Below are 10,176 nucleotides of genomic sequence, written 5' to 3' on the forward strand. Positions count from 1 at the left end.
GGGACGGTCCACTCAAAAGCCTTTTCAGAAACGCTTTCGGGGTCTAACTCACCAGACTCAGAACAGTTCTCACAGCTCTCTTGCAGTGTGTATGAAATGATACATCCATCATTGTCGCATTCTGAATTTATAATAGAAACCTTAATGGTCTGAATGGATCAAATCAATGGATTCATTAAAAAAGAAAGCTCACTCTTCTTACAGTAAACTACTTAAAGGTCTCCTATTATACTGTTTTTCATCAATATATTATAGGTCTCAGATATATACAAAACATGTCTCTGCAGTGTTTGGCTCCAAACACCAAACAGATCATTGCAGCATTACCCATAATCCCCTCTGTTTCAAAAGTGCTGATTCTCTGTCTGTTACTTTAGATGAAAATAAGGAGCCCCTCCCCACGCCCCTCTGAGAGATATTTGGTTAAAAAGAACACAATGTTGCTCTAGGAGGAGATTCAGGTGATAAGGGGGGGGGGGGGTGATTGGCTAATATTACACAAGCCAAAAAAACGTTATGACATCATAAAGTGGCCAAAATCTGATCAGCTCATTTTCAGACTGGTTTTTATTTAAATGGATCAGGACAAAAAGAGAGAGAATCTTTGTTCCTGAAACTTTCAGAGTCTCTTTCCACAGAGGGGACACATGTTGATGTAGAAAATACATGAATAAGTGGATTTTGCATAATGGGTGACCTTTAAAGACCCCTTTCTAGAAACATTTGAGTCCATTAGATGTCATATATAAGTCAACCCTAACCCTAAATTTGTCTGGATTTTTCCTCAGTTGAAAAGAGGGCTGGATTTGAGGACACTGGTGGTCCCATCTATGTTTTTAGTTGGTAAAAGGACTTGCCACTTCAGTCATATTGTTGATGTGGATACACAGTCTTGTCAACGCCAGATTTCAGTCTGGAAAAGACCCACTGAGAAACCAATGAGCCTTGCAGCTGGAAACTGGACAAAGCAGCAGGCTTTTTTAATGAAGATGGGACTCGCTGAAAATGAAACAGTGCAACCTGTTATGGGATTATTAAAATACTGGAGAAGCTGAGAGGCCTATTTTCTACTCAAATGTATCCGGAAGGTCCCTCATGGAAACATGAAGGCTGAAAGAAAATGTTGATGTTTCTATCCACACTGTGATTTGAGTCCACTCCAAAATGTAATGGATTTTTGATTGGCCCATGCTAGTTTTTCTCGTATTCGTGCTGTCCAACAGACAAACAAACCAATTGAATCGGGAAAAAAATGTACCCTCTTGGCGAATGAAATTGTTGTCAATTCTCTCAATTGGCTCGCTACTCCCACGCCTGTTTGCTATCTTGGTTCCAAAATGGTGGAACGGTTTCCCCATTGATATCAGGACAGCTTAAAGTCTACACACTTTAACAAACTGAAAAACCAACTGTTTCAACTGCAACTTGGCCATCAAACCTAACTTACAAGGTTTAGATCATTTCAATGCACAAGCAATAACAATGTCTTACAACCACTTATTGTAAGACCTTTTGGACAAAAGCATCAGCTAAATGAAATGTACAAGTTAGGATAACGTGGGGTTTGTGTGTGTGGAGGAAACTTCTGTGTAGCAATGGAGTGGGAGTCACTGACTCATGAAGGAGACACAGGACGAGCAGGAGTTCTGATGTCAAACACTGATATTTAATACAAGCATCGGCCGGAGAAATTCACATCACAAGTCACACAGTCAAAGGTTCTGACTGCACGGGTGGTTTGCCATGTCAAATCTGATCAGCCTCGCATCTTGGTAGACCTTTTAACTAGTTTACAGAGAGTCAAATCCACATATTGGGGATGGGCGTAAACCATGGCATAAACACATCTGCAGACACAGGAGATGTCTCTCCCATCTCTGGAGCTCAGAAGCTAGCGTTCTCACACTCGCAAAACCTCCCTATGTCCTGTAGGTCAAGCTGTAAAACCTAGTATCAACATACGACTGCATCAACACATTCCTTACGTGAGATTAGAAGCAGGGATGGTCGTACATGTCAACACACAAAATAAGGTTAAATGTCTAGGAGTAAAGACAAAATGAATCCCTAACAGTGTGGATTTCTAAGTGAAGCATCAATCATCTGCCATAAAGCGTGTTTGAAATGTGTTCAAAGCCGACCCCTATTTAGATTTGTTAGACGAGATTGAGTGAAATCTGAGCGACCTCTCATCCACAAATCACTCACTCCCAACAGCTCTCTCCTGTTGTGTCTCCTTTGTGTATGCCTATGATGGGTTCATCTTCAAGTTTATACGTGCTATATATGTGTGTTTGCATTAGCAACAGAGGAGAAGAGGGTAACAGTCAAAGTCGGGGAAGGTGACAACTTCATATGCAACGATTGGGTTCGGTAGAGTAAGAAGCCAAAGCGCCTTTAAGTGCCGGGCTCACCTTTCAAAGCGTGGGGTAAAAGAAGATACTCCATAGAGAGTGGGCTGACAAGATGAATTCTCCTGGGGTATTTCAGACACTGAGGAGATGGCCCCTTAATCCCTGCTGAGCATGTGCCCTGCTTGTCATCTAATGGCTCAGTGATATCATACATAAAAAATGGAAGACACTGATATGAGCATTAATTTCAATGACACTTCACCCCATAATACCACAACCAAACCTCCTTCTCTCAACACCTTCCTTTCCCACCCATCCACCTCCGTCACATCTACTTCCCCTTCTCTCCCTTTGTCATTCTGTCACTCATCACCTCCGTCTCACATGTCCTGGTTTCCTGCTCCATTTCTAGCGTGTCACCAGTGTAATACGAGAATGTCTCCGAGTTCTTTCTCTGCTCTCTGGCGACATTGTTTTTAACCTTGTCCCCTTTCTCTCTTCTTTTTCTGTCTCCTTCTCCTCTGTCTTTTTCTTTTTTTGGCAGCCAAGATGGCAATGTGCAGCATCCTCAACGCTGATGACATCAAGAAAGCACTAGATGCATTTTCAGGTAAAAGGACTTTTTACGGATGAGTCGAAAACTACACCTAAACGGCAGAATAGGTTGTTTACCAATGACTCCGAAATGGCATAAATGACCATGTAGGGTACAACCAACAGGCTGTGAACCGGTTCCACCTTTTTGATAGTGGTCTTCATTCAAGCAAAACTACTTGGATAGGTTTATATGAAGTCAAGGTTTGGTTCAATATAAGTATGATTTTTATATAATTTAGGTTACTAAGTTAGGTCAACAATAACATACGTTAACTACGAATATAAGTGGTAACGGCCCGTCCACACAGCGGCGTGCGTTGAAAGCTTCCCCATTCACTTTGAATGGGGTGACGTCACTTTTTGCCGAACTGCATTGTGGGAAGCGACGCGGAGCTTTGCTGGCGTGGCTCGCTTCAAAAGTTGAGCAATGTTCAACTTTTGAAGCCTCGGCAGAAGCGTCAGCCAATCGAATCATATGCCGGTACAAGCTCTAGCCAATCAAACCGCTACTTGTGTGTCAGGGGCGGGAGATTCATGTGATTGGTTGTTGGTCGAGTTTCAGACACGGCCGCCGGCAAGCTTCAACGCACGCTGTGTGGACGGGCCGTAATAAGCTAACAATAACTTTGGGTTTCGCACAAAACATGTGTCAAACTCCCAGGTGTAAGTCCTCTTGATTCATAACCATTATCAATTATGTCCATGGGAAAAATGTAAAGCGCCTTTGTTTCCAGATATCTCGGCACTTAGCAACTGGTAAACGAAGACATGTTTGACATGCACTGAATGTTTGAAAGTACCACCCACAAGTGTACATTGTGAAAAAGTCACATGTTCTGAAGTTAAAAATATATGAAAAGGGTTAAGAAAATATCATGGCAGGGTTTAAAATAAGTATTGTTTGTTTTGTGAATTAGGTTACTTATGTTAGTTAGTTCTGTTACACAAGTTATAAGTTGAAATAAGCCAAAAAGAAGTTTTGGTTTCACACAAGACACGTGACATTCCTGGGCGTTAGTCATCTTGATTCACAACTATTATTAATAATAATGAAAACTGTGTGACAACATTCATTTCATTTCAAACCTTTATTTATACAGATAAATCCCATTGAGATCATTGATCTCTTTTTCAAGGGAGACCTGCTCAAGTAGTTCCACATGAAACATAAAAACATAAATATAACATTGTCTATATGTGAAATGAAAATGACCTTTACTTCTCGAACGAGAAGCCCCTGAAAAACCCTGTCCACTTTGCATCTCCATATCACTGTTAAACGAAGACGTGTTTGTCATGCACTGACTAATATGATGCTTATATGTTAGCATATGTGCATGGTTACATTATTTGTATGTTTATAGAAATAGAGAGCGCTCCATGACCCAGAACTAATGGGTCCTCTGGCAAAAACATGTTCTCAATCTATATCAGTCACACTGGAAGAAGGCTTATTACAATTACACTTTTTCCTCTGGGCTTCATCACCCAGATGAACACACGGTAAGCAACTTCCAGCGACTTCTAGAGCAGTGACATCACAAGCCTCCAGCTGCTCATGAGCACACTTACTTTATTGTGTATGTATATTTTGTATCCAGCGGAAGATCTGTGTGTATTTATGACATTGAAACACCATTTTTAATGCAGAAAGTTAATGTATTTTGTTTAGAAGCTCTGACAATTTGCATCATCGTGTTTGGTGTGTGTGTGTGTGTGTGTGTGTGTGTGTGTGTGTGTGTGTGTGTGTGTGTGTGTGTGTGTGTGTGTGTGTGTGTGTGTGTGTGTGTGTGTGTGTGTGTGTGTGTGTGTGTGTGTGTGTTCAGCTGCTGACTCCTTTAACCATAAGAAGTTTTTCGAGTTGGTGGGTCTGAAGGCCAAGTCTGCTGATGAGGTGAAGAAGGTCTTCTTGGTGCTGGACGCCGACAACAGCGGCTTTATAGAGGAGGAGGAGCTAAAGTGAGACAAACACACACACACACACACACATACCATGTATACATCACTTCAGGGGACATTACATTGACTTACATGCATTTCCTGGAGACTTATCCTAACCTTAACCATAACCAACACATGCCTAACCCTAACCCTTACCCTTAACCTTACCAAGTCTTCACCCTAAAATGAATGATTCCCCTCATGGGGACCTCCAATTTGTCTCCATAAGGGAAGCCAGTCCCCACACGTGACTATGTAAACAGATGTAGGTCCCCACAAGTATAGTAATGCTAGACCACACACACACACACACACACACACACACACACACACACACAATGATTTTGCTGCACATAACATATAAGAGTTCTGTGACATGTACCTTTTGTATGTTTCTGTCCCTGGCTAGATTCGTCCTGAAAGGTTTCGCTCAAAATGGCAGGGACCTGACAGACAAGGAAACCAACGCATTTTTAAGAGCAGCCGACAAGGATGGAGATGGCAAGATTGGAATTGATGGTAAACATTCAATGTTGTTAATAGGAGTATCATGAGGTCACACAAACAAACACCAGAGCAAAAGGTGGAAAGAAAGTCAAACACATCTTCATTCCCACAGTGATTAACATCCTAATTATTAAATGGCAATATTACATGTATTGGGTTATGTTAGCTGAATGTGGATTGCAACCCCAATGTCATTCATCTGAATAAAAAAAACGTAATTTATCATGGGAGAAAATTGGGTTTTGTTACAAAGGAAAAGCTATGAGATCGACATTGCACTCACTTGTCAAACATACATTTTTCAGGCACCTTGGAGAGACATGATTGTCTAAATGACACTGCCCTCATCTTTCAAATGATCGGAACCACACGTTGAATCTCAGACACACATTAACAAACAAATAAAAAAAATGTGAAACCATGTTGTTGTTTTGCATGATTTGGACCATTATGGGTCTTCCGAAAACGATTGGGGTTTGGAGTGGGGTTGAGCCTTATGTTTTCTCAACCCAAACATTGGCAGTGGAACTAGCAATTATCACAATGATGGTCAACACAACAATCCTCTTCAGAACAGCTGCTTTTTTAAACCAATGGGTATAAACACTTATCACCGCTGCCACTGAATAAGCCAACTGGGCCTTCAGCCATTAGTAGAATAGGTTTGGTTGTGCTGAACATGCATTATTGTAGGTTAGAGTTGCAAAAGACAACATTTGTAGCTTGTGCTCATCATTATGAAGTGTATGTTGATTTCACAATGGAATGGCTGTTGAATAATGGCATCAAATGCGTTTAGATTTCCATTTAGCCTTGATTTCCTTATGCAATCTGTCTGCCTCTGGGTACATCTCCTGGTGAAATAAAGCTGGATTTAATGTACAGAAAGGACAAGGAGAATGCTTGAGTGTGAAGGCAGTAAGATAATACAACAGAGAAGAAGACAAACTATTATATTCTCACAATAGGGACAATTCATTTTGATCTCTGTTATTTTATACACATGCAAAAAGGACATATACACATGAAGACTTTTGTTTGTTGTTTGGTCCATACTTGGAGAAATTAGCGATTATCCAGTGACCATCCGGTTCTAAAGCCAAGTTCGTACGGACTAAGCTACTGACGTTGCTTCAGTTTTTACCTTTCACAGTCAAGTTAATACATTTAAGACCTTCCTTTGAGTTCCCAAAAATAAAAAAATACATATAGCTAGTCCTTTTTGTAACTTTTTTAATTGACTTGAGCGTTGACAATGACAATCCCCCTCTGTGGGACTAATAAAGGTATTCTGATTGTGATTCTGACATGGTGTGAACCTGACACCATTTTACTGTCATGGATCTAAAAAAGTATGAAAATAACCTCGGAAAGATATTCGAAATGGTCTTTTTCTCTCTTTCAGAGTTTGCCGCCCTGGTGAAAGAATAAACAGTCGCCCAATGTGACCGACTGTCACTCCAAGATCACCTCCCAACCACGCTGCACTCCCACACCTGCAGGCCTCCCTCCACAGCACCAACACCTCACCCCCCCCCACCCTAACTGCAGCTGATCCCCCCCCTCACTGCTGTCTTCCCTAAATGCAACACTGCACTGACGGAAGTTAACTGTGGTTTCCCCCCCTTCACACACACCTCCTCCCCACAGCTATACTAATCCTATTTATTTTATCCTTTTTATACAAAATGTTTCTGTTTCTGTATAGATATCAAACATGCTTGCAAGAAAGAAACCTCACATTTTAAAGTAGATATTTAAAGAAAATAGAGATTATAAGAGAAAGACCCCATGTCCTTCCTCACCCTCTTTCTTTCTCCCTTATTCTGTTTTTTCTCTGTCGATTTAACTCCTGGCACTGATCCTGCACCCACCCCCCCCCCCCCCCTCTCTTCCCCCCATCTATCTATCTATCCGTCCCTTTCTCCTCTGGTAATGAGCTGTTGTAAAACATACCAAAAGAAGAAAGAGGTCAAGCTGTGAAAGAATAAAATAAAAAGTCTCAAGAAACGCTGAGTCACTGTTAATCCCTTCCTTTGATGTGATGCTCTTATCTGATTCTCCATCTTCCCTGTCCTCTGTCGTGCAGCTTTTATTAAGCAGTAAAGCACATCTTGAGATCTTAATGTATAAAGGGGTATACACAGGGGTGGAAGTACATCAAGTTTCATATTCATGTAAAATGTGGAGGTACTTTAACTGAGTTTTTTTATTAAAGGTAGGGTAGGTAAGAATGGAGAAACCAGCTCGAGTGCGCTAGAATTTGAAAGTACACAACCGGAAAAAATCTACCCCTTCCTTCAGACTTCCTTACAGAGCCAGTGTTGCCAACTCCATAGTAAGGAAAGTAGCTATTGGCTGTCCGGAAAGTCGCGATAAATGCAATAAATGCATATATATATATACGAAAACTAGATATAGGGTCATTTTCTGCACATGTCAATAGCAGTTTCAACTATCTTGTTTTGGAAATTAAAATACTATATATAAATATATACATAGGTACACATGCACTTGGCAAATGAATAATAATAATAATAATATATGTGTAATTGCATATAAACATTGTGAACACTTATTTTCAAGTGACTTTTTTTACATTCATATGTTCACGCTGTGGTTTGGAACTGCTTTTGAATGTTATTAGGCATTTTGTTATGGAAAAATTGGTGCATAATCAGTACTGTTTTAAGCTGTACTATCTCAACACATTTTAATAGATTGAGTTTTGTTTAAATATGGGAGTTGTGTGTTCATATTTACCAACACCACAGACTATTCCTAATACTTTTTTTTGGGATGTTATTATTTTTTGTAGATTTGTTGAGAACGTGTTTCCCCATATTTCGGAGCAGTAATAAAGGTAAGGGAGAAATAGACTGTTATAAAGAGTATATTTTCTTCAAGAATGTTCTTAGTATGATACAAAATACCTATTGTTTTTGACAGTTTAGTCTGTACATAATTTATATATAATTGAGTTTTTCATCAACAAGCAGTCCTAAAAAGGTACATGCACCAACTTTCTCTCAGTATTGCAAATCCGTATAATACAGTCTACTCTCAGACTTTGTATTGCATAATGTCATTTGTTTTGGCCACATCAAGGGATCATTTATTAACTGCAAACCAGTTGCATAGTATTTTTAATTCTGCATTCACAATTTTAACAAGATCGCCAAGATTATGATGGGAGCAGAGAATTAAAAGTTCAGGTTCAGCCTCAATATATTTGGGGAGAATTCAAATGAGCCGTCTTTATTTGTAGACAGCCGAGCCCCCTCCTGTGTTCGCTGAAGCATTATATGCTTACAAATCCAATGTAGGATATAAACACGACTAAACTGCAATGATAGCAAAGCTGTGGCTTGGGTTTTTGGGGTAATAAAGTCCAAATCATCGTTGGGCTGACAGCTGAGAAAAGGCTGCATCTCTTGCATTTATTGACATAGAGGAGCCTTATTGTTTACCTTTTTAATATCATTTTTTATAATTTTCAATTGCTTGGTTTTCGTGAAATTAGCCTGTTTTCCTATTAAAGAGTAACAGATTGATGCATCTCCATAGATCATCTTAAAGGCTTCGGAATCCCCCCATTGTAGTTAAAAAACTGTCAAAACTAGGGCCCCCAAACAGCATCTTGCATAGGGCCCCCAAAAAGCTAGAAACGGCCCTGGTCTCCAAACACCAGAAAAGTCGCTAATAACACCATTATAAATCGTTAGATTAGTCGTTAGTCGCTTTTGACACAAATAAGTAGCCGGAGGGTTTGGAAAGCCGCCAAATTTAACGAGAAAATCGCCAAGTTGGCAACACTGCCCTCCTCCAACACCCACGAACGCGCACATGACCAATGAGGGCACGAGATAAGTTTGTGCACGAGATGGAACGCTGACAGTTATTTTAGCCGGGCCGTTATTTTAGCCGGGCCGGCTCAGATGATTGGTCGTGCTTTTTACAGCGCCACGGCTTCCACAGATGACATTTGAGTATTTATTGTCAAAGCATTTAATGTATTCATTGCTTTCGGGATGTTAAGAGCATTCCATGGAATATAACAAAAAGTCTTTCTGAAGTGAATTACCTACCCCACCTTTAAATGCTACGTTTAACTAATTCTCCACTACAATTTGGAGGCCAATATTGTACCGCTCTTATCCATCCATTAATTGACAGCTTAAGTAACGATACATATTCAGATTATTACACGATAAAAAATATAAATCAACATCACAGTATAAATAATGGTTAAAATATCAGCAGCAGTAAACAAATCATAATCCAGTCATTTAATATATAATCATTAAAAATGGCTGTTTCACATAACAAGTACTTTTACCTTAAGTCTATTTTGATTCCAACAGTAAGATTGTGGGTTCAGCTCTTTAACTTGTAATAGAGTACTTTTATAATTTAGCGTTCTGTTTTTTCCCTTTCCTGTAGTGTGTTATATAGATTTGTGTGCATGTAAATGGTCTGCAAAGGCTAAAATCCCTGTGTTCTCTCTAGAGGGAGTTTCTCTCTGAAATGTAGCATATATATGACCTCCTTAAAGAAGGTCAACATTAGCCTTCATTGTCATATATTAGTATTCATTAGTTGTGAGAAAGACACAGCATAAAGACAAACTGTGCAGAATGACAGTGGACTAACAAGCATCTCTCCACAGTCCATATTACGTATGTATGTTTTATAATAAGAGAGAATGGGAAGCAGAGGCCACATTATTCCACATGCCAGTGTAACAGAGTCATGCTGTCAGGCCATTAGCAGAATT

General features: G+C 39.9%; 1 protein-coding gene across 4 annotated transcripts in view; it reads left to right on the top strand.

The window, feature by feature from the left end:
* The window catches only part of pvalb6 (parvalbumin 6), a 61,365-nt gene extending 53,955 nt beyond the window's left edge, over positions 1–7,410 (top strand). For all 4 annotated transcript variants that reach the window (XM_034200006.1, XM_034200005.1, XM_034200004.1 and 1 more), the window contains 4 exons: positions 2,899–2,964; positions 4,778–4,910; positions 5,302–5,411; positions 6,805–7,410. In XM_034200006.1, coding sequence (XP_034055897.1) covers positions 2,904–2,964; positions 4,778–4,910; positions 5,302–5,411; positions 6,805–6,830 — 330 coding nt within the window. In that variant the 5' untranslated portion in view covers positions 2,899–2,903 and the 3' untranslated portion in view covers positions 6,831–7,410. The remainder of the gene's footprint in view (positions 1–2,898; positions 2,965–4,777; positions 4,911–5,301; positions 5,412–6,804) is intronic.
* The last annotated feature ends 2,766 nt before the right edge of the window (positions 7,411–10,176 follow it).

The sequence above is a fragment of the Gymnodraco acuticeps genome, unplaced genomic scaffold (genome assembly GCF_902827175.1).
Source record: "Gymnodraco acuticeps unplaced genomic scaffold, fGymAcu1.1, whole genome shotgun sequence".
Lineage (NCBI taxonomy): Eukaryota > Metazoa > Chordata > Actinopteri > Perciformes > Bathydraconidae > Gymnodraco > Gymnodraco acuticeps.